The sequence below is a fragment of the Sinohyriopsis cumingii genome, chromosome 8 (assembly GCF_028554795.1).
Source record: "Sinohyriopsis cumingii isolate HCF-2022 chromosome 8, ASM2855479v2, whole genome shotgun sequence".
Taxonomy (NCBI): domain Eukaryota; kingdom Metazoa; phylum Mollusca; class Bivalvia; order Unionida; family Unionidae; genus Sinohyriopsis; species Sinohyriopsis cumingii.
The window spans coordinates 56,742,128-56,768,236 of record NC_142968.1 but is presented as its reverse complement, the minus strand read 5'-3'; the positions used below and the strand labels follow the sequence as shown (position 1 = coordinate 56,768,236).

Genomic DNA, 26,109 nt, shown 5'->3' with positions numbered 1-26,109 from the left:
GTGGTAAAAAACCAGGGTAGTAAGCTTAATGACATATATAAATATTTGGAGAATCCAGTCAGGAAGGGATATCATCTTAAGGTTTGATAAGTGTATTTTTTTAATACATGTAAAATTAAAAATTTGTTTTAAATTTATGTAAACATTAACTGAATTTAGATCACATATCTCATTCTTCCGTGTGTGTTTGCATTCAGTAATATCGATGTTACTGATAAAAGACAATTTTGTTTTAGCTTGTTGGAGCAGATGAAGAGTCCCAGAGTAAAGGCTGTTATTGGAATCTTACAAGTTGCAAAGTCAAAGGCCCTGAGAAGGTGGAAAGAACTGGTCAGTAAATGAACCCACTCCTTTCCAAATAAAGTATGGAATTTATATGACCCAGATTTCATGTTTGAATGTGCATGTCTGTATTCACACAGTCATGCAACTCAACATATAGCCTTTTATTCTGGGCTTAAACTTCAAGATATGATTTTGGGTTGTTTGTAGATGTGCAGTTTGGTCTCAGAATTGGCTGACCCCCCTGTGACCAAGACTGGATGGGGTAAATGTAAAGAAATTATGCAGGGTAATGAGTAAATTTGATAATTCTAGGGACTTGGGATTATTAGACTTTGGGGAAGGCTGTTTTTAAAGATTAATTATTTTGACTGTCTTAATCTTTTTGCTCTTTATAGCGATTTATCTTTTGAATCAGTTTATATTCATGTTAATTAGCTTCCCAATTATGCAATCCTTGTTAATGCTTATAATATTCTGAATTTGGTTAAGAAACATCATAAACAATATGTAAAATTGACTTGCATGGAAATTAAACAATTATTTGGCTTTCCTTTCACAAAGACATTATTGATGGAAATCAAAAAAGAACAAAATCACATGTGTCATGGTGAATGTTCTTTCATACCCACTAGAGATTGTTGTATAGAATTCCTCATGTGTGCCCACCTGTTTTTGGCACACGCTCATTAGTACAACTAGTCCCCCAGTTTTTACGGAACAAACACGTAATGATTTAAGGGTTAGAGCATTGAAATTTTGCACAAATAGTGTAGCTTTAACAATTTTCCAGTCATATCACTATGATGTCTGCATTGTGGCAGTTTATAATATTGTCCAGCACTGGGGCATCATGCCACAGACATGTAGCATCATGTCCCACCCAGTCACATTATTCTGTCACCAGGTCAACCAGTCCTAACACTAACCTCTTAACCCTTTACCTTGTGCAAGCACCTTTGAACATCTCTACTCCATTCGCATGGAAACGCCTTTTGACGCCTGCTGTAAACATCGGCCATTTTTAGCGGGTTTTCGTAGCGCCACCTTCAGGGAAAACCCCCTATTAGATACCTCATTCATTGCTGTGAATGACCATTACGTCAGATCACGTGGTTGCTGTTTATGCTCTGGTCAGAATTTGCTATTTAAAGTAACTGGGTCGTATTCTCCACTATGAAAGCTTCAGTGACTTAGGTAAAGGCTCGGATATTGATGTAGGTAGCAATTAGTTTTTATAAAATATCAAATTTAGATGACTTGGTGATGTAGACGCAGACAAAGAACTTGTAAATTTCGAGTATGAGAAATTGCAGCTACGTTTGGTCACTGACTTGATGGTGAACTAGTTCTCTCAGGATTTTAAAGCACATAAAAAATTCTTCCGTGAAAAATAATTACACAGCTATAACAATCAGACTTTACTCTTAAATTTTTCCATACGTAATAGATGTGTACCAAAAATGTAAAATGGTTAAAATTGCTGTTAAATGTAACATACACACATTGCTTAACAGTTAACAGGCAGGCCTATGTATATGGAGTCGAATAGGTAACAGGTGTTTTATTTATAGCGCAATTCACTGGGTAACTTTGCTACATGTGTATCCGAGGGCTAAAAAGCCATACCCTCTATGAGGTAATGGGTTAATGCTGAGCGCCAAGTAAGGCAGTTGCTAGTACCATTTTTATAAGTCTTTGGTATGACTTGCCTGGGGTTCAAACCCACAACCTCCCACATCCAAAGCAGATGGTCTAACCACTTAGGCCACTGGAGTGTTCGATTTTTTAGGCAATTGCCCATATGGTCAAACCACCTCTTGTATGACTGCCCAATTTTCGCATTTTATGATATGTGTCAAGTTTGAGCCTTGGGTACAGTTTAACAATGAACTTGATTCAGATGAGATTGATTTGATACAGCCCCCTGTAGGTATAGTTTTAAATTAAAATCATATTTGGTGTTTGTGATGGATGACCTTAAAATCTGAAGAAGAAAATTCATAATGAACAAAAGGGGTTTGTATCTTTGATCTCTGAAGTAGTGAAAGTCTGTGCTCAGATTTCAATTTCTTAGGTCACAGATATGTGGTATTGTAACTTTCAATATGATATTTGTATAACTAAAATGTTATTAGCATTTCAAAACACACCATGGTAAACCAATGAATTTGTAAATACTATGCTACCCCACCTCATTTCAATTGGCAAAACCTTCATAAATAATTGGATTATTTTACTTAAAAGGTTTACATGCAAACATCATTTACATACATGAATAACTGGACAAAATGTCATGGAAACTGGAGAAGATTTTTGGATTTTGAGTGATTTAGTATGGAATGACCCAGCTTTATGCAGTATAGACTATAATTTTGATAATTGAGCTACTGTTTCAGTTTTTCTTATGGATTGCTGTGAAACTTTGTGTGTATTATAATCGTCATAAGAAGATATGCAGGTAGATCAATGTACTTTAACTTTGTTCAGAAGTGTTATGCCCATATTTTTACTCTTGACTTCTCCCCATCATTGTTTAGAGGTTGTGAGTTTTGGAGGCTGGAGTGTAGAAAATTACCCACCATTCTTCCAGTTTATAATTGCAAGTTTACTGACTAATTGTATTTTCTTTTTGTATTTCAGGATGGCCAAATCACAGATGCTGCCAATGAGGCTAAGGACAATGTGAAATACTTGTACACTCTGGACAAGTTCTTTGGACCACTTGTCAAGTGCACACCAGTAAGAACAAATTTCTTTTACGGCACTATTGACAAGCAGAAAAACAGAGGAAGTATTTCATACTTTACAAAATATGTTAGTTATGATAATTCTTTAGCACAGACTAAATATAATGAATGGTCAGTTATATTCTGGATAATATAACTTTAAAGTTATAAAATAACAAAATGGTGTTTATTTGATGTACAGATTTCAGGATTAAAATGACTGCATAGTTTTTGCTTCTTATGGTTGATTTACTAAAAGAATGCAGTTTATATTGCAAATTTTGTTCCATTATTTTAGTGATTTTACCTTTTAATCTTTTTGATATATTTGAAATACTTTTGGTGTGTTTGAAATACTTTTGTTTTATTTGAAATACTTTTGATGTATTTTAAATACTTTTGGTGTATTTGAAATACTTTTGATGTATTTGAAATACTTTTTCAAAGAACTTGGGTATCATCTTGCTGTTTATTTTTTAACTTGCAAGAGAAAATATTTAGCTTTATTTGGTTTTAGAAGTTTTCTTCCAGAAGTTGGAAAGATTTTCAGCTTTTATATTTTTCATTCTTGAGATCTTTGCCTTTTATCTTGAAGCACTACATATTGAACAATTTTTTTGCCAGTGTTTTTAAATATTTCTAATTATAATTTTAGAACTAAACTGTCAATTATAATTTTAGAACTAAACTATCAATTATAATTTTAGAACTAAACTGTCAATTATAATTTTAGAACTAAACTATCAATTATAATTTTAGAACTAACCTATCAATTATAATTTAGAACTAAACTTTCAATTATAATTTTAGAACTAAATCAAGCAAGGATTGTGCTGATGTGCCATTAAACCTTCTGCATGCATACATACAGACACACAGACAGAGACATAGTCTGCCTGTCAGTCTTAGCTACCTGCATGCATACATACAGACACACAGACAGACACATAATCAGCCTGTCAGTCTTAGCTACCTGCATGCCTACAAAAATAACTGCATAATTTTACATGCATACCTACCTAAATACCTACCTACCTACCTACCCACCCATCCATGTTATAATCCATATGGAACATTTAGAAATGTAATTACTGTATTATGGAAACAGAAAATACTTGGGGAGTAAAGTAGCTTTGGTCTGATTTTTTGTATGTGATTTTTAAACCATTCAAACAATGCCCCATATTTTTTGTATTGTTAGGCCTCCATGATTGAACACATTCCCAGTCTGATGAATGCCATTAGGATGATCTACAGTATCTCCCAGTACTACAACACCTCAGAGAGAATGACCTCTCTCTTTGTGAAGGTTACCAACCAGATGATCACCACCTGCAAGGCCTACATCCTACAGGGAGTGTCTAAAATCTGGGAGCACAAGAGGTTAGTCAACACCCTAGAATTCAGTGAACATGAAAGTCATATTCCAAATCTAAACATTTATCTTTATGCCAACTTTAGTCCTTGAATATTCGGCTCACTTGGTGTTTTACAGCACAGCAGCACAGTTAGGTTATTTAGTGCTGAGCTGTTGGAGTAAAGTCCCTTATCCAGGGATGCATCATGGTAGCCAGCTAAAGTGAATTTCAAACCCACACCTTTGGTCTGGTATGCTAACAATTGAACCACTACAGCCCATTGTATATTCATGATCAAAGACATGGGCTAAATCAAAGTAGGATACTGGAATGGTTGATACAAGAGAATGAGTTTTATGCATAGGAAATTTAGAGAATAATGTTCCTTGTTTTCCCATTGATTCTGTACGTACAGCCTGCTAAGCTTAATCCTTTTTTTGATGCCGTGCATATAAAGTCCACAGAAATCCTCAAGAAGTTAATAAGAGTTGGTATTATTGACCATGCATATCCAGTGTTGCTGATTATTACTCCTCTCTTTAAGTTGTGTCTTTCAGTCCATCCAGGAATGTGATCAACATGCACATTGATTGACTTTATAAGCTTTAATAATATCTGTATCATATCATTATTAAAGCATTGTTACATTGCAAAAACTTTATATTATGTTCTAAAATTTTATAATGCAGACCTGTGATCCTCCAGCGAATAAATGAGTGCACCCAGTTGAATGAGGAATATCAGAAACAGTTCCAGAAGACCAAGGAAAGGCTGCGAGAGAATCCAAATGAGAGGCAGTTTGAGTTCAGGTACAATAGTTACTTTTTTATGCTTGCTATAAAGCTAATTCTTGCTGGTAGTTATTGTCCTATGATTGACTGTCCCCAGTTTTCTTGATATCACAGTCCTATGATTGACCGGCCCCTGTTTTTTTAATATCACAGTCCTAAAATTGACTGGCCCCAGTTTTCTTGATATCTAGACATCACAATCCATACTCTAGAAATATATTTGCTCCAATCTACTCATTTTTTCCGACTTCGAACATAAGGATCATCATGATGAACTTGCGTGAAGCAGGTTTATTGTTTTATAAATTCTTTCAGAATTGTAGCATCTTTTCATACATAGAATATGACCATGATGTTCTGCAAATCAGATGAATGAATGAAAAAAGATGGCCCATTTTAAAATGAAATCTTTTAGCTGTCATCGGGTTAAGGCTACAAACTTTGTATCATTGCTACATACAAGTTGTCAAATGACTAATTGCTGTTTTTATTTCATTGAAACACATAGATCATGAACCAATTATGTGCATAAGAATTACATATATTAACTCTTGTAACTTGTTTGTTGAAATGCTGAATTCACCGTATGCTTCTAACTGCAGATAACATAGTCCTAGGCATGTCATCACTGTATGCAATAGAAAATCAGTGTACCCTGTTAGGTTTCCTATTGATTAAATCAAAATATGAATGTCTGGGTCTATACTTTAACATGCATTATAAATGGGTAGATACATGTCTACTTTTATTCATTTGCAAAATCGTGTAATGGAATTGTTTCCTTTGATCTGGCACTGACAGCTTGTAGCCTCCTGCTGATTTTAACATCAAGAAACATCGAGGATATAAAAAAATATGTGCAAAACTTACTCAGTTCATTCAGGCAGTCCTTACCATTGTCACCCTCTTTGCATTTCAAAACTAGTTAACTAGAACACTTCATGTCCATATTTGCATGGGCAAGTCTGAATTTTTCACACAACAGGTGTGATATAGTTCAAAGTATTCTGTAAATTCTGGATAATTCCATACATTTCCATAACATAGAGATGCAAGGGCATATGTTTTCCTTCTTGTTTTCAATATATTGGACACATTGGATGCAGATGACATTACCTTATATGTATGTTTAGGCCTTGCATTCACCCACTGACTGAAAAGGACTCTTCCAGCAACTGGAAAATGACAGTGAACAAACCTTAATTCAGCTTGGTAGGACCTTTTATCAGCAGTACAACAAGAAAACTTTCCAGGTCACCCAGGAACTGTGTAACAACATGGCTATTAACTCCACCTCCTATATATTCTTATAATGTATTATAATCATGTAATGTATTTGAAGAGTTTTAATGGCTGGAGTATGAAAAAAAAACATTTCTTTAAGAATACTTGTGTGATCATAATATGGATACACCCACTCAAGCCCTCCCTGCTTTTACATTCCTGTTACTGGCAGCTGGCAGAATTTGGCATCACTTCCTTTATCGTTGGGGAGACTACTCTCTTTTGACTTGTGCCTCAGCAGATAGACAACTTTGTAGCACTTTTGTTGCTAAAACAAGCCAAAAAGATGTATTGAATGACTTTCTTAGCCTGGGAGTGCTGGATTTGTTGCAAATGTAAACAACTTCACCTTACACCTGCCACTCTTTCAGAAGTTAATGATATCTGTAGAGCGCCCCCGTTGTCTATCAACAGTCCATAACAGTCTCTTTTTACACTCCTCCATTTTCATAGCTACAGTCTTTCTTGTATGAACCAAGTTAAAATTCCTTTGAATTGTCTTTCTTTAAATTTTCCTTTGATGGATGTTATTATAAATGCTGGTTACGTCATTCAAAGTCATTCTTGGATTTTTGTTTATAATCTGAGAGCAAACATTGATTATTATCATTCATGGTCTCCCATCTAATACCTTTGGTAGACTAATTTGTACATAGCTTGTAAACAGAACTCTGCTTTATATTCATATTCTTGCAAATATGCTATTGAAATTCTTTTTACACTGAAATAATGGAAGATTTTATCTCAGGCATGAGCTCTTTACCACAGTTCCCCATGTTAAAAAATGACCTTCATCTTCTAAAGATGTAAAGGAAGCAGACAAAATTGCTTGCTCTTTCCTGCCTGAATAGTGCAGGGGCCATATCAAAACATTTATTTACAATTTAGGGTTGGAAGAAATCAATACATAGTATAGGCATGATACATGATGGTATGTCACTGCATATGAAATTGGACAAACATTTGGCACATGGATATGTATAACACTTTTCCATCCGTTTAGGATATTGATATGAATTTTCAGTGAGAATTACATCTTTGGAAAGTTTGACACCTTCTGCAAGAGACTTGAGAGAATCGCTGACATTGTCAACACGATTGAGATGTTTGCTGGGCTGGGTGATGTAAAAATCGAGGGAATTGACTCCATTGGAGTCCGCTACAAGACAGTTGTGGACCAAATAAAGAAGAAGAACTATGACATTTTGGATCACAGAAAACAGGAGGTATTGTTATTTTGCTTGTGTTAGCAGATTGTGAAACATAAGTATCATAATTCTAGCCATGATAGCTCTTGGCCAGATTAGCAAACCAAAAGTCTGGGTTTGAATCTTGCCCAGATTAGTACTGCCTGCTACTGTAGTGTGTTGCTGGACAAGGCATTTCACTCCCATTCTCTCTGTATTTGTATCAGTACTGCCTGCTACTGTAGTTTGTTGTTGGACAAGGCATTTCACTCCCATTCTCTCTGTATTTGTCTGCCTTTTCAGAACAGAACAGAAAATGTATTCAGTACTTTAGGCCTTCAGCCCATAATACATAACATAATAAACAGAGTTTAATACACAGTGCACCATAAACAGTATAGTAAAATACACTTAGATGTTGATATTGATACTCTTTTTATGGTTCATCTCTTAGTTTAAAAGCAAAATACTAAAATTTTAAAACATTTGTAATAAAGCTTATTTTCTGAGTGGACATTAAATTTATGAATTTATATACTGAAGGTTGACATAGTTCATTTCGATTAAATTGGTGTAAGAAGTACATATACATACAAAATGATACTCATCTTCTACACACTTGATTTTTTCTTTAAGACCATTTGCAAACTCTTTGATCTTTTTCAATTTTAGGGCTGTTCCATTTAAACATACATTGTACCCAGGGAAAGCAGTTTTAAAAAAATATATGCCAGGGTACTTTGATTTCACAGAGTTCGTACTAAAATGATAAGAAAATTCTAAATTGTATCTATGGGTTACTACCCCACTTTAAAAGTGCCTTCCCTGGGTCCCATGTATGTTTTATTGGAACAGCCCTTAGTGTGTCAATCATTAAATCATGCTTAGAACATCGAAAAGATGCAAATGCTTTTCTGATAATGAAAAATATATATAGTGTTTAATATTTCTCAATATCCAGTAAGGACCTGTATTGACTATAATAAACATATTTTGTAGGATTGTCTATTTTACTTGACCAAGTCTGTAATGAGAAATCAAATAGACATTGTCTGAACATAGAAAACTGTTGCTGTCTCACATTTCTTGTGCTAGCCATGCATAACTGAATGCATGAATAATTAAAACATTTTTAATTTTACTGTCCCATGTACTTTGGCTTGCATCATCCATTTTTTAAACAACATAACATTGGGACTTGCAAGCATATGCCTTTTATGTGTTGTTAATGACCAAATAAAGAAACTTTTCCAGTGGCACTGCCAGCAGTTTTTTACTTTGTACTTTGATATGGGACTCAGTTTTGTTTTCACATAGTCAAGACTTTTGGAAGCATTGGTATGGGATAGTGCTGGCTGATAACTTGCTGTTAACTTATCACTCACTCTGCTCTTAGTGGCTGATAACTTATCACTCACTCTGCTCTTAGTGGCTGATAGACTTTCATTAGAATAAAACCCCAGTTAGACCTAGACTCCAACATTTACAGATATCGAAGTCATACTGTTCAGATTTTAAATTTACTTTTTAGGGTGATACTTAGAAACATTGGTTAACATTTAATTAAAAAAACCACAAAAAAAACAACAAATAAAAAACAATGAAATAACTACCTACTGATAATCTGTACAAATTGTGACAACTGTAATAAGTTTTATTATAACAACGTTTATTATGTATGATTTTAGTTTGACACAGACTATCTGGAGTTCAAGAACCAGATTGACAACCTGCGAATGTTGATACAGGCCTTCATGGACTCCTGGTTCTCTAGATCTCTCACGGTATGTAGTATTTCTTTCTTATTGTTATAATTGTTGATGCACTTTTATTCATGGGTACCAATTTTAGTGGATTATAAGATAGCTGAAATCTGCAAGTTTAATAAACAACAAAAACTATAGTCCGTCTGTGATGATGGTGGATTGATCCTTACTCATTAAAGGCTTTATATAGACAGACTTAAGTATAGTCAAACCTGTCTTAACCAGTCACCTTTAAGAAAAGGACAGACTGGCCACTTAACACAGGTGACCTCTGAATGGAGTTGCAACTATTGTTCTTGGTACATCAAACACTATTATTATTATTATTATTATTATTATTATTATTTTATTGTTGTTACTATCACTTTAATCAGTTTTATTCAATAGTAAATCTTAAATCTATATTCTAACAGTTTTAGATCTTTTTAAAAAAAATGGGGAGCAACATATTTTAGGCAGTTGGCATGATAATCGGTTCAAAGACTTCACTGTAGAAATTTATCATTCAGAAGTTCTGGTGGTGAAGGATTTTATTCATAGATTTCTAAAACTTTTCCCTCTCTCTGTTCTCATTTACAACACATTTTGCTCAAATATATGGTAAGTGGGAAGGTAGATAGATGTTTTTATATAGCCTTTTAAGTTGAACTTCTGATTCAAATGAGTGTGCTAATTTAAGAAAGACTGGCTTGGCATTCCTTGAAAATGTTTAACAAAGAGAATTTCTTGGATTAAAATGTGACTTTAATGTTGATAAATTATCTGTTCTTGGATTAAAATTTGTAACCTTATGATTAAATGCCTATTAACATTGTCACATTGGACATGGATGTTTAATTAAGATCTGGCATGTACATTATGATGTGATTATTTTTTCAGTGCACAATGCATTTGTGCATATAGATTTATGCAGACTGGTTTCATACTATTATAATGCCTCAGCATTTTTTTCTACTTACAGTAATTACAGTCTACCCTTATGAAACAAATAGCAGTGTTTGAAAGCTAAATTTTTTCTTGCGTTTTAAATGATATGCAGAAGAATTTACTACAATCTTGATCCCAAGCTATTAGTGCATAGTAAACACTGGTAGGAAATGTTCTAAAGGTAAGAGTGGATAACCTAATGCAAATTCAGGATAAAAACAGTTATCTATTAATCTTTTTTGATAAATAAATATGTTACAGTTACCACTAAACCCCTCCCCCCAAAAAAGGTGGAGGGTGGTCAATAAAATGATGATTTAAGCATTTATTTGGCTTTATTCAATTCTTAAAATAAAGTTACCCTGGCAGATTCACTTGAATATGGTGAGTATAATCAAGATAAAAACATATACATCAGTTCAAATGACACATGTTTACTTAATCAATGGGTTTCTGCGAAAACAAATACTTATTTGCACAGAGGCTGTAAGAAACCATCATTTGGTTAAGAAACACCTGGCTGTTGACCACGGAAAACAGGTAACCATTTAATACTGACAAACACAGAGTAATTCCAATTGAGTGTACAGGCAGGCCATAATTGGAATGGCCATTGAATGACAGCTAAATAAAGCCGACTATAAGAATAGGTTTGACTGTACTGACTGCATAACTAAGCAAAATGATTCTTCTGAAGAAATTTAAAGATATTTATATTATTTATTTTGTTACAATGTGCTTGTGTTCTTTTTAGTTGATATTTATTTGAGGAAAACTAAAATGGGTGGCATCCATCTGAGTTTTACGAACTCATTTAAACCTATTTTTGGAGAAACTTTCAAAAAGATACCTATTTGTAAAGAGCTACATTTATTAAACCTTTTATGAACCACTTTATCTTTAAGAATTCTTTTCTTTATTCATTTAAATATTGTATATACTATATAAAGCACACATATTCCCAAATAATTTAATTTTGTGGTCCCATGAATTGTGTTGGCATTGTAAGTGCACTGCACAGATGCTATGGTATGTGCCAGATGAGCTGATACCAGTATTTTTATGTTTTTATCAAGAACCACATTTCCAATTTAGAAAAAAATTATACAGACCTTAAATATGTCAAACAGATAGAAATATGCTTAGCCTTTTTGTTCAGTTGTTGCAACTGTCATCTCATAATGTGAATGAATCACATCACATTACAGAATAAATTCTGTTGATTGTTGATTTTCTAAATTCAGACTGAGAAGGAAGTGGAACTCCTAGTGAAGTTTGAATCCATTGGAGGGGCCCAGCTGGACATGAATGAGAAGTATATGAAGGTCTTGATGAATTATGGACGTGACCTTGAGTCGATCCGCAAGCTGTACCAGAAATACAAGTCGGAGCCCTTCATCCCACGGAACTTGCCACCTGTGGCAGGAAGAATTGCCTGGGCTCGTCAGCTATACAGGAAGATTGAGGGACCCATGAAAGCCTTCAAGACCAAGCCAGAAATTCTGAAGGTATTTGGCTCAGTAAAGAAAGTTTAAACACATGCCATAAGGCAGAGAATATCAATTTTTAATGTTATCCATGGATCCATATTATTTATGTTTTATTTTCAGTCAATAACATGAGCTTTACATTTACTCTCATTACTAGTCTTTGTAAGTAGCACTTGCATTTTGGTACAGTGAAAAAAAAACCCATTAATTTCAGTCTCAAAAAGACAATGGCCAAGGTTACAGGGACCAAAAAAATGGAAACTTTTGACATAGTAACTTCACTTGTATAACAGATATCTGGGCCCAGACTTTATAAATGGCTTGCATTTGAGACAAGAGAAAGGTAAAAGGCATAAGCCACAGTGACTGTAAGAAAACAATAGTTTCTGCACAATCTATTGAGTTTTTCCTTTTTTTAACTTTTATGGGTGACTTTCGTATGAGAAAAGGAGGACACCATATCATTTTGGGTCAAAAGGCACAAGGTCAGTTTCACATCAAAATAAAAGAAGAAAAAAACAATTCCACAAAAGTTTTAAGTTCAGTCCAACATGCCTTGACTAAACATTGTTGATGGCTTGCAATTGAGACAAGGAAGGCAGCTGTTGATTTGGGTGCTAAAAAGTCTAAAGGCCAAGGTCAGAGGGACTCCAAGGAGGAGAACTTTCTCTATCAAATAACTAAGTGTCTTATGCCATAAAACCATGACAACATTTTGTGGATGGCTTGTATTTGAGACAAGAATGGCATCAGTTGATTTTGAGGTCAAGAGGTCAGATGTCAGAATCACTTTGGCTGAAATGTGAAAAAATGGTTTCTGCTAAATAACAGTTAAATCAAATCATTCAAAATCACATGTCACTATTGAAATCAGAGATCTTCCCATTAATGCCATTAAAACCATGCTGTGATGTTACTGTCAGAATGCTGGTTTAAATCCTATTCTATGGGCTGCCAGAGAAAGGTTCTAGGTGACAAAAGCTCAAATTTGAGATCTTAGCTTGTTGCGAACAACACATGCAGATATTATTTTACTCACAGAAGAGCATGCCATTTGAAACATGTCAACATGGTCTTTTAATTTATCTTGTTATAAGCCTGATGTGTGTTAAGGCCCTTTCAATCAATGATATGGATTAAACATACAGTGTCAGATGGTAAGTAATATTTATTTTTTATTCTTTGAAGAATATGCTATAAAAATCAGAATATTCATGGCTCTGCTAATCCAATACATATTGACAAATCTTTGTGCTCCCATGACCTTTGTTGTATGAATTATTGCCCTTTTGACTTTCATCAAGGTGCAATTTGTGACAGAATTTTGGTAATACAGCTACTCTTGCAGTTTTTAGTGGGTTGATGTGAAACTTAGTTCATCATCACATATGTATAATGAACAATCATTTTACTTGTGATATTTTTGGAATTGTGCACTTTTGTTTTTGTATATTCATCTCTATGAGATGGACAAGTATGGGTGGAAGCCATGGATATATTTACCAAATGTATTTGCTTGTAAGTCAAGTCCAAGTAGAAACAACATAGACTCTGGTCTGCCATCGTGTAATGTGCTGGCAAATTGGAATCTGTGTTGTTGTTTGTTCTCCTGATTACTACTAAAACGCTGCATAGACCCATATCTACTGGTACTTTATGTGATGGCAGATCTGGGTTTGTGTAATGTGCATTTGGTTTTGACTTACAAGTGAGAATATACAGTATATGAGTGAATTGCTCACTATTACTTTAGTTTATGTTTTGAAGAGTTCTAGGTTCAATTATTGATTTATTGTTATGTATTCATTATCTTTGAATGTACAGCATCCAGAAGCAAAGAAAATTGTGAGAAACTACAACAAGATGGCTGGAGTGCTCATGGAATATGAGGTTGGTGTATAATGAGCTTAGGTCACCCATGACTGCTTCCTCCTAATTTTTATCTTAATGTTTGTATCTTTTTTTTTTGAATCTTTTGAAAGAAAAATGCTTGTAATGAATATTTTTCTACTAGTCTTTAAGATCTTGTTCAAAATTATTTTTACCAAGTCACTGAAACTTTGGTGGAAAAAAGCAATATTTTCAATTACTATAAGCTTTAATGTGCCATCAAATAAAGATTTATTTCAGAACATTTCAATTCTTAATAACACAACAGTTTAGGACTTTTTTGAAAATATTTTTATAGCCAAATTTTTCTTAATGATTTAAAAATGATACATGAATCACATCCCAATAAACAGGACTTGATATTCAGAGACTTTGGTTATTGAACACTTTGTATGTATGTTAGGTAAGAAAAAGGTGTGAGTGTGCGCATAAGTTTGAATCTAACCATTAGATCAGTTTGTGTCCTTGGGGACTCATTTTACTTCCATTACCTTGACACACTAAATGTTCTACTTGTGTTGCTATGCCATAAGACACCAAACCAATTATTTTTCTACATATTTTTGTCTTCATATTGTAAGTATACAATATGTTGGCTATTCAGACATTTAAATGTATTGAAACACCCTGATATATATTCCTTTTAACAATTATTTATACCATTTTTTCGCATAGGACTTTTTAAATGAATTTAGATAATATTTTAGAAGATTGAACTTTGTGAAATACAGGCCTGGCCCAGACGTGATAAAAATCACCAATTCTAATTCAAGCTGAATAGTGTTATGATTTCTGGAACTTATGTCTCATTTCAGATATCCATTAATTAGCCATTTGCTGTACATGCTGTCAGCTATTTGTAGTTATTAGATATTGAATTATTATTTTATATACAGTTAATTCATTTGTTTAATTTGTGGTTATAAACTTCTGTGGTTCCATACAAAATGGCATTTTCATTGGTACATAAGTGGATTTGGGAAAGGATCCTATTGTTACTTATTTTTTCCACCATGGATAATTTATCATTAAATCTTTTAATTGGTCGTGTGTAGCAACCATGAAATCCACAAAAATTGGTACCCTACGAAAGATATTGAATTCACAGTAGCTGAAACAAATTTAAGTAAGCTCCATTTTGTATCCAGCTCCTTTATCATCGTGGCTGGTGCAGAGCTGTGGAGGCAGCTAAGAGTGGCCTGCATGCCTCACTGTTGCTGAGACACCCTGAGACAAAAGAGCTGTTTGTGAATTTTGACCCACAAGTTGTGGAATTGATCCAGGAAGCCAAATGTTTGCAGTCACTCAACCTGGAAGTGCCTGATGCTGCAAAGGAGATGATCCTGAAGGAGGAGGCAATCAAGAACAATAACGTGGAGTAAGTGTAGAATCTGTTTTAAAGAATATCCACATTTGTAAAATAAATACATTGCAGCTTGAAATGACATTATGATGTGATTGATATGATGTCACTTGTCATCCATTTGTATTCTAGTGCTCAGAACTCTCGAGATTGGACATAAAATGGTCTCATTATGACATCTGTTTCATAATTACCGCTTGGTTAGGAACAAAGATTTTCTCACAGAATATTAGGCAGTTTTCAAGGATTAAAATATGCTCAGAAAATGTTGGTGTCATGCCTTTTCTGTGAAGAAACTTTGAGGATTTCTTCAACTCTTCTTTCAAGAATTAAAAGGTTTCTCTGTGTTAAGATGTAAGACTTACAAGTGAATTTGTTTCCTTTTCACTATCACTACCTTAGCACAAGTGAAATAATGTGAAATTTCAAGTTAAGGAATTTTTTTTGAGAATTTGAGTAAAAATGGGGTTTACGGCTGATTAATATTTTTGCACATCTTTTGCCCCCCCGGTTGTGATAAGATTCTGTTTGTAAAACATGTCTTGGTTGAATCTATCGGACAATTATGGTAAATCGTCCTTAGGATCATTGTGATATTTTATCATTGTGATATTCTTTTTAACTTTTACATATCTACATAATAAAAAAATAATGCAACCAAACATATTGCTTGGACTTGCACATAGGCTAACACCTGATTATAGGGTGCATGTTCATTCACACAGTAATTGATTTTGTGAACATTTACAGACAGTAAACTAAACTAAGCCATTTTGTGTATTTTGATGATCTGCTATTAAATCCTACAACTACTACTACCTAAAAAAATGTACATTTTTGGCACTATACATTCACAATTTTTGTAAGACATTGTGTTGATAATATTGTATGTTACACTGTGACATTATGTCTGGCAATGCAACATAATAATGTCATGTATGTTACAATGTGACATTACATTCAGATGTGCAACATAATGTCATTATGTTACAGTGTGACATCATCTTATAGTGCAACATAATTTCATTATATGTTGCACTGACAGTACAGCTAGCAATGAATTATAATGTCATTGTATGTTACAATGTGACATTACATCTAGCTGTGCAACATAATGTCATTGCATGTTGCACTATGACTACATCTAGCCATGCAACATAATGTTGTATGTTACACTGACAACTTGCAATATAACATAAGATTATCATTATATGTTACACTGTGGCATTCCATCTGGTCTTTGATGTTGTTGTTGTTGTTATATGGTTTAAAACAATTTATCAACACAAGATTGGCTATACATGGTGGCCAGTATAAATGGTGGAGGAAGAACAGGGGAAAACCCTGGAAAGAATCACCGACCCACAAGAAGCTACTGGCAATTTTTCTCATATACCCACATTGACCGAACTTGAGACTTGAACCCACGCAGACAGAGGTGAGATGGCAATGATCCGTAACTGTGTGCACTTTAGACCACTCAGCCACTCAGGGCCCTGGTCTGTGATGTAATAATATCATGCAGTATGGCAGAGTCTTTTCAGTAATGTGATCATTATACTATGATATTTCAACAAGACTGATAATGGCAATGATTATGGCAAGTCTGTGCAGTAATGACATTGTTAGCATCGCAGATTCAAGGTCATTATAGAAAATGCATGAATCTCAAAGCAGACAACCTGTGGTATATAGCATTTTTTAAAAGTCATTGCATAATTTCATTCATGATGAATACATCTGTAAGTTCCTTATTTTAGACTGTGTGAGATGCTGATTGAGTACAAGGCAATCCTGGAAAGTATCCCACAAGTCCTTATGCCTTTGATGCAACCATTCCGAAATAAGGTGGAGGAATCTCTTGCACCTGGCTGGGGTGCACTCACTTGGACATCTCTCAGCGTGGACAACTGTAAGTTTAATATAAATCTCTTTCATTGTGATGATCATAATATATGTACAGGTTGCAGCCAGTGTTTACGACAATATTCCGTTTTCCACATCTAATTTAGCAAAACCTCATACAACAGAATGGACTGGCACAGTCAATGGGGAAAGAACGCCTATTGAATTTGAGCTTCATATGCAACAGATTATCTATCTTTGAGAAAATTTATTTGTTAAAGTCAATAAGAAATAGTGCCCCACCCTCTTTGTTTTACTGACTTAAGAATAGTAATAAAACAAATACACTTTGGGTGCTCAGTACACTTTAGTTATGCAGTGCGTTTTATGGCATTCTCATTATTTTTTTTCTTTTTGTAGACATTGAGACTAACTACAGAGTGATGCGAGATCTTGAGAAGTTGGTCAAGACAGTGAAGGACATTCTAGATTGCCGAGTTGAGGCCGTCCTGAATGACATGTCCTTGTCTGCACTGTGTGATCTTCCTGAGGATGAACCTGTCACCATGGAGAAATTCCTGGAGTTGACCGCAGAAGTTGTTGAGACAGAGTCGGTGATGCTTGCTGCGTATGTAACATAATAAACTGGGCCTTTTTTCTCATCTGGATGTTTTGTGAAGGCAACATAAGGAATGTTTTGTCCTTCCATATATGTATTAGTGTATGCATGTGTAATGTTGGAAACTGCATCTTACACTGGCTAAAACAGGGACTTCAGACTTTAGGATATGGTTGGAATGGTTTTTATATACACATGGTAGCCTGAAAAATGTAATTCCTTTATCTCCTCTCTACTGTTACTAGTGGCATCCTTGTCTCTGTTGTACACTCAGCATCACATTTTTTATTTCCTCACCATCCAGTTTTGAGTATTTTGTCCTCATGAAATTTTGTCAGGGGTTTCATTTCAAACCATTTCAGTGGCAATTGCAGTCTGTTTCTTCTATTATCAGTTGTCATAGAATTCCTTAACCCTTTACCTCATGTAAACGTCTATGGATGCCTCTACTCCATTTGCATGGAGGCACCTTTTGATGCCTCTACTCCATTTGCATGGAAGCGCCTTTTGACGCCTGCTGTAAACATCAGCCATTTTGAGCCGGTTTTTGTAGCACCACCTTTAGGGAAAACCCCCTATTAGATACTACATTCATTTCTGCAAATGACAATTACGTCAGATCACGTGGTCACTGTTTATGCACTGGTCGATATCTGCTATTTAAAGTAACTGAGTCGTAATCTCCACTCTCTAAAATGGTGGTCGCGGATTTCATTCAGTACTTACGAAGTTTTCACGATTAGAATCACAATTAAGAAAGATTCAATAACTTATGTAAAGACTCTGATATTGATGTAGGCAGCAATTAGTTTTGATAAATTATCAAATTCAGATGACTTAGTGATGTAGACGCAGACAAAAATCTTGTAAATTTCGAGTATGAGAAATGGCATTTACGGTTGGTCACACAGCCTCACTGACATGACGGTGAACAAGTTCTCTCAGGATTTTAAAGCACATAAAATAATCTTCCATGAAAAATAATTTCACAGCTATAACAATCGGACTTTACTCTTAAATTTTTCCACACATAATAGATGTGTACCAAAAATGTAAAATGGTTAAAATTGCTTTTAAACGTAACATTCACTACATTGCTTAACAGTTAACAGGCAGGCCTATGCGTATGGAGTCGAATAGGTAACAGGTGTTCTATTTATGGCGCACTGCACTTTGTAACTATGCTCTATGAGGTAAAGGGTTAATGTATTACAGATACTTGACTCTGTATCTTGAAGACTTTTTCTTGCAGCATTTAGGAACTTTAACGAGCAAGTACATGAAAGTGACAGACTTTTTTTTTCATTACATGCAGATGCTAGGCAAACAAATTAAGTTTTTTTTAGAGTTCCTGTTCAGAATTTCAGAACATGTAATAGTGGATTAAAGTCACAGAAATAAAGAATTTGGGCTTAGATTCATCAGAACAGGCATACCATAACTAAGGTTTGTCTTAAAACAAAGTCCAATTTTTTTTATACAAAGCTCATTATGGTGTATTATATCTTATAAGTCAAGTCCAACTGCACACAATAGAGATCCTCATCTTCCATCACATAATGCACTATCAGATCAGGGCATGTGTTGCTTTTTACTCTTAAAATGCTGCATAGAACCAGATCTGCCATCACATTATATGATGGCAGATCTTGGTTTGTGCAATTTGCAGTTGGACTTGTGTAAGTGTGTATTTATGGTATATAATGAAAGCATGAAGCTGAGGTTCAGAAGTGAATATCTTTACAACTGCAGTTGGACAAGGATGATTGTAAGTTTAAAAAACAGGGAATCAAGTTTTGTTGCAAAAAAATATCAATCCTTGATGGGGCAAACAGAAAAGCAAAATGTTTTATTGCTTTATAGTATCCCCATGTCTAAGTCAAAATTCAGATCAATACAAATGAATTAACAAACAATTTATCAATCAATGAGTCACATGATCAGACATTCGTATAATCATCACTACACTTTCTCCTTTATTCCTTTATAACAGTCAGAGCCACCTGGTTGAAATGGCAGTGAATGACATGACAAACACCCTAAAGAACAACTTACCAGAGAAAGACCGCACAAACCTGTCAGCAGAGGATGGTTATGCCTGTGTCCAACCCGATCATAAAAATAAGAAGCAGCGTTGCCAGGAGTGTCAACCATGTTGTTACTATGCTCTTCACAATCTCTTCACACAGAGAAACACAGAGGCTCTTGTCAAATGTAAGAATAAATATCTCGGTTTCCTAGATCAATAAAGCAGTGTATATTTTATATATCAAAACTTATGTAAAAAATGTACAGACTGTTAGTCGTCATAGTCAAATGTACTAAGAAACAATTGGTTCAATAGGAATATCCATGAATTCCACATGGGTCTGTGCATTTTGCAGTTTGACTAGACTTATAAGGGAGTATATACAATATAGGTTCACTCTTGTTGAATGGATTTTAAAATGGGCAGAGCTGATTTGTAAATGCCTTTTAGTTGTTTATGTTTTATGGTTTAAATCAGTTGGATAACTTTGATTTTTGGCTTGCACCATAGGTATTTCTTCTTCTAGTCTGTGGAAGGGAATAATTTCCATGTCCAATTGAAAAAACCCATTGTGCCTGGGTGGAAATCTGATACTGTTATTACTTATATTTATGGCTTTTTTACTTCTTGATTAAAAGGTATATTCTGAGCAATGAATTATATATTCACTGTCATTTATAAACAGACCTAATGCTGCAAGAGAACAGCATGAATCTTGTGATAATTCATCTTTATTGAAGAGGAAACATTTTTCGTTAGATCTTGAGATTTTTCCAAACTTCAGATTTAAATACCCAGAGTAAAATGTGTTACCATTGATATCATTTCTGTCAAATGCATATTTATGAATTTAAGAACGGAAAACTTCGAGTGACACCCATGAAAAGAAATCATATCTTGTTACTTAATGTTAATCTGCTCCTATCTAAGACGTTAGGTGAAAGAAATTAAAAATTAAATGAAAAAAGTCTTTAATCTTTATTGAAGATAAAATGTTGAAAAAATTCTACAAATGTATATATAACTGATTTAATCAGTTTTGTAAAAATGGCTGAAAGGAAGGAAAGTTTAGAATGTTAAGAAAATATTTTATTATTGTTGAAGTTTATTTTGCTTCCAGGTACTCGCTTGTCCCTTGATGCTATCAAGAGACGTCTACAGACCTCCAACAAGTATGCCAAGGATGACATCAAAGAGGACCAGAAACCCCCTCTATTCTGCACAGACATAATGCTGTCCCTTCCCAATGTTGTACTCCGGCCAAGCCTGGATGACCTGCAGTCCTCACTAAACAAAGCTGTACAGATCATTCTTAAGACCTCACAGGACATCCCACAATGGGAGCACATGGCACTCCACCAGAAACAGCAACAAAAGGTGGCATTTTAAAACTACAGATTGCCTTTAATTTATATGTCAGTATTATTGTGTCCCTTGCCGGCTCTTTGAAGAGGGCATATAATGTTGCCAGTTCCATTTAATTCATACGTTTGTATTAATCCCATATGTTACAAAAATTAGTTTTGTGATTAATAAATTTTAAATGTACTGATGAATTTAAACTGAACTTAATATTGAATGTAATATTACAAAGACTTTCTTCAGTTGTATTGTTCATTAATCGAGTTGTGGCACCTATTAGAGTTACAAGTTTGGCCTAGCATCTCAAAAAGGGATCTTTTTAGTGATATATCAGCATGGGCATTTGTGTCCACTAGACACATGTATCTATGTACAAGATATTCGGAGCTTAATGCTAATCTTTTGTGTGCTGTCCATCTATCTGTCCGTTTGTTTCTAGTTTTAGCATATTGGTAGATGTAGACATAGGTTAAAATTTGTGTTTAAGGTTTTAATTATCGCTCATGTGAAGGAACTAAGCAAAGTTCCCACAGGTCAGTGAACAGTCAGGGTATTTATTGTTTAACCTTTTACCTCATAGTATCTGTTAGTTTGTATCTGGCAATAAATCTGTGCTAAAGCTATGCATTGTAGTGTACTCTAAACAGAACACTTGTTGACCAAATGATTCTGTGTATAGTTGTTAAGTGCAAAGATAGAGATATCAGATTTGTTGTCTGTGGACAGATCAGACATTGGATTTTATGGAAAGACACTCTATGTATGATAATGTAGGAGGAGGAAAGGCCACATTTTTTTGTTCCTCATCATAAGTTGACACTGTCCATTAACATTTGGGGTCTGAATCTCTTCCTGGTTAGGAAAGTCAACTCCTTTGTACGAAAGACACCTGGTATGATCTCCATTGTTCAGATATCACTAAATGACCAGAGATTCCTGACACTCGGTGCCAGTGAAGGATAAATCCTTAGCCCTTTCCATTGTAAGAAAATCGCCTGGAAGCAAGTTGCACTTTGCTGACTGGGATGAGCAGCACCCTTTCAAGGTAGACATAATGCTGGTGACTGATATAAGTGAATCAGAACCTTCTGATGACAGGGATGATCAATCATCTTGCTTTCATAGATCGAAGGTTTGTTTGTCCGTAAGATTTTTTTCACCATACTGGTCTTGGACCGGTCATTGGGCATTGTTCACCAGGAACTGGTCAACTACCAGTCACAGGGCTTAGATCACCAATCACTTGTCACAGGGCCATGCTTTTCAAAGCAACTGGATTCTAGGTTTTGTTTGTCAGTGTGGAGACGGATTGGGTTGAAACCTTCCTGTCTCCATGTAAAATTTCTGAAAAACCACTACCTATTTTGACTATATTTAGCACAGTGCATCCTGATATGTATATATACATTTGTACAAATAATGTTGATCTACCATCACATATAGATGTCATTACTTAAAATAGTAAAGCCCCTTCCAATGACTTCATTAAAAAAAAACTTCTGGACAAAATTTCATCAAATTTGCAAAAAATGTTCTGGCAAGAAACCTTTCAGTTACATATGATGTTGATCCACCTTCAAATATGGCTGGTATTACTGAAAATAGAAAAGCTGCAGTTACTAAAATAGGAAAAACCTTTAAATGATATCACAAATATTGCAGAATAGAATTTTGAAAAACTTGACAGAATCCATCTTGGAAAGAAGACCTTTAAAATTCGTACAGATGATGCTGATCTGTCATCAAATATGGGAACCGTTTCTTAAATTATAGAAAAATGTAAACACCTTCTTGACAACACCATTCAGCATAATTTAACAAAACTTTGTCAATCAAATTTTTAAAAAATTTTGTTTGTGAAAACTAATAATGTTATGATAAGTTCTAAATAACTAGTTTTTAAAAAAATCCTAACAAAATTATCTCCTTTTGTGAAGTTTTATTGGTTGCAACAATTACAAATGGTGGCCGCCTTCTGTATTACCAGCTCCAGGTCTCACATGGAAAACATAACTACATATTGTCATTTATGTTTTAATTATGAACTAAATGGCTTTATCAACAAAATTGATTATAATAAAATTAAAAGAAAATGTGTGCATAGCTTGATCTGAAAGAACTTAACAGAATTGGGCCAATTTTGGTAGAAGGATTCTGTCATTGAGTCCTCATATTCATACCATCAAGTCCTCATAATCTTGGCATCAAGTCCTCACAATCCTGGCATTGAATCTTATAATCTTGGCATTGAGTCCTCATAACCCTGGCATTGAATCCTCATAATCCTGGACATATAATGCTTATGTGTAATTAGGTACTGTTGAAAAAACTAAAATGAGAGAAACCTAGATGTGTTCATTTTTGTAATCACATATGCAGCACTGGAGGAAATGGCTGATCTGCATTTCATAGTTACTCTTGCATTTTGTCTGTTTGGCAGATGTAGTGAGGTGAACAATCTCATGCCATCTTGGACTGTTTGATCAATCTCATGCCAACTGACCTAATATATTCACTTGGGTGTTGCTTTTAACTTGCATAGCTTAAGAACTAATCATCATATTGTGATACAGTTTTTTTTTGAATGTTGTCTCATAGATGTGCATTCGACTTATGAGTTTAGCCTCATCTACTCCATTTTGGACAGAGTTATATCCCCCGTTAAGCATGTTCTTGTCTTCAACTTTGAATGCTATTTAAATGCAGCATATCCCATGAACCATTCAACATATTTTGATGAAATTAAATAAAAACATTGCCTTCATTCATAGCTGGCAGGTAACTTGTAGAATTTCATCGGTTAAAGAGGATCTTTATGATAACTTTATGGTCAGTTTACCTATCCTACCTTCCTACATTATCCCAAGAGGTGCATGTGATACCATGATGTAAATGGACTTTATTTGTAACATGGAAGAAAAATAATTTAAGTTTTAAATTGTGAACTGGTATTTTCATTTCTTTATTTCAGGAGATTGAGAGTGCTGCAGCTGAGCAAGCTGAAGATGTGGCCAAATTGATGCCCACATCTGTCATCAAGCCACTCAGTAAAATCATCAGTGAACACAAGGATGTGGTGAAGATTGTTATCCAGCTCAACTCCATCATCAGCACCTTCAAATCTGATGTGAATGAACTGCTAGAGGTCTTCACCAAGTACAATCATCTTTGGGAAAAGGTCAGAAGGCCTTAAAATTTTGCAGAAATTTCTTCATTTATAACAATAATAGTTTTCCTTCCTTTAAGCTTTTAATTCTCTTGACAAGCATTTACAATGGTTGAAAGGCTAGATAAAATGATGCCTTTTGGTTGTTGCATTCATGCAGAAAGCATTCCTTTTTGTGAAAGGTATCAATAAATTATATATGTTTATTGTTGCTCTTAGTGAAACTTGGTGTCTAACCCTGATATGTCCCTTTTAGCCCACTAGCAGAAATAACTTAAAATAATTTTAACCTGAATCATTTGATTGTACCATCAAGTATGCTTGTATAATTCATCATTAATAAGTTATATCTAAATCATTATTTCTTAATTCTACAGAGTCCTGAGGAAGCTGTCAAAGAATTCATGAACAACAAGCCAATCTTGACTGAAATTGAGTCTCAAATTAAGTTCTACCAGGTATGTAGATAAAGACATTACATGGTGACATGTTAGGTTTTTATGTGATGAAAATTGCTGGGAACTGTATTTATTATCCATGCCCTTTCAGCAATGTATAGGCATATTGTTATACAGTCCATATGTTGTACATATTGATGTAAATATATAGGCATATTGTTATACAGTCCATATGTTGTACATATTGATGTAAATGTATAGGCATATTGTTATACAGTCCATATGTTTTACATATTGATTTAAATGTATAGGCATATTGTTATACAGTCCATATGTTGTACATATTGATGTAAATATATAGGCATATTGTTATACAGTCCATATGTTGTATATATTGATGTAAATGTATAGGCATATTGTTATACAGTCTATATGTTGTACATATTGATGTAAATGTATAGGCATATTGTTATACAGTCCATATGTTTTACATATTGATTTAAATGTATAGGCATATTGTTATACAGTCCATATGTTGTACATATTGATGTAAATATATAGGCATATTGTTATACAGTCCATATGTTGTACATATTGATGTAAATGTATAGGCATATTGTTATACAGTCCATATGTTGTACATATTGATTTAAATGTATAGGCATATTGTTATACAGTCCATATGTTGTGCATATTGATATAAGTGCATAATGTCCATGAACTTACCATTACAGCTTGAAATTTGGTTGAATGAAAGTTAATTAGGTTTATATTCTGCCAACACTTTTGGATTTTTTTTACACCCCTGGTGGTGGGGGATAAAGGTGATTTTACATAAATTTAAAAAAATGCCAGCAATTTATTGCATATGTCTGAGAATAAACTTGTGTGATCAGTGACTCAAGTGTCGAGACATGACAGACTGTGACCCCAGCATTATGCCATAGCATATTTCTCTACCTGCCACCTCCTACCTCAGTACCACCCAGTTTTGAGTCCTATGGTCATAACAAAGAAACTGTTGAGATCCCCACCCTATAACCATACATGTTCTTGCTTGGCATGAAAAGAAAAATGTATGCATGCAACTGATATTAATTAACCCTAAGGCTCATCCCTACCTCAGAGATATAGACCCTGGACCTAACTTTATAACTTGAGATCTCCACCCTATATTCATGTATAGACTTACTGGGCATGGCATGACATGACTAAAATACACATGGATGTAACATTGACTACAGGGTCCATTCCTGCCTCTTGGGACTTGCCTCCAGGTCATAACTTGGAAATGATTGTTACATGACCTGTAACCAATAATGCACCTACTTGGCACGATAAGACAGAAATATACATGCTGCTGACATGGTCCCCATGGTCTCTCCTTATCCTGTAAAGGACTTGGCCCCAGGATCATAGCATGGAAACTATTGAGATCCCCTTGATTGAACCCCCATCAGTCTTTTTAGACACAAAAAGACAAATGCACACATCCAGCTGATATTGTCTTTTAGGCATTTCGTACCCAAGAAGCTCATACTTTACCAAATGGGAAAGTAGAGTGATACATGTTTTAGAATCAGAGAATTTTAGTCAAGACTTTGTTCTTCCAGATTATTGGTT

The 26,109-nt window shown here is 34.5% G+C and overlaps 1 protein-coding gene across 1 annotated transcript in view; it reads left to right on the top strand.

The window, feature by feature from the left end:
• Window positions 1-26,109, top strand: part of LOC149793583 (dynein axonemal heavy chain 5-like) — a 229,214-nt gene that overhangs the window by 62,693 nt on the left and 140,412 nt on the right. Inside the window, exons 11-25 of the mRNA XM_089967542.1 lie at window positions 237-330; window positions 2,926-3,024; window positions 4,213-4,394; window positions 5,059-5,178; window positions 7,469-7,670; window positions 9,320-9,415; window positions 11,569-11,832; window positions 13,639-13,704; window positions 14,853-15,082; window positions 16,828-16,979; window positions 17,333-17,540; window positions 19,525-19,745; window positions 20,681-20,937; window positions 23,894-24,100; window positions 24,466-24,546. Of these exons, the coding sequence (XP_089823668.1) occupies window positions 237-330; window positions 2,926-3,024; window positions 4,213-4,394; window positions 5,059-5,178; window positions 7,469-7,670; window positions 9,320-9,415; window positions 11,569-11,832; window positions 13,639-13,704; window positions 14,853-15,082; window positions 16,828-16,979; window positions 17,333-17,540; window positions 19,525-19,745; window positions 20,681-20,937; window positions 23,894-24,100; window positions 24,466-24,546 (2,479 nt within the window). The remainder of the gene's footprint in view (window positions 1-236; window positions 331-2,925; window positions 3,025-4,212; window positions 4,395-5,058; window positions 5,179-7,468; window positions 7,671-9,319; window positions 9,416-11,568; window positions 11,833-13,638; window positions 13,705-14,852; window positions 15,083-16,827; window positions 16,980-17,332; window positions 17,541-19,524; window positions 19,746-20,680; window positions 20,938-23,893; window positions 24,101-24,465; window positions 24,547-26,109) is intronic.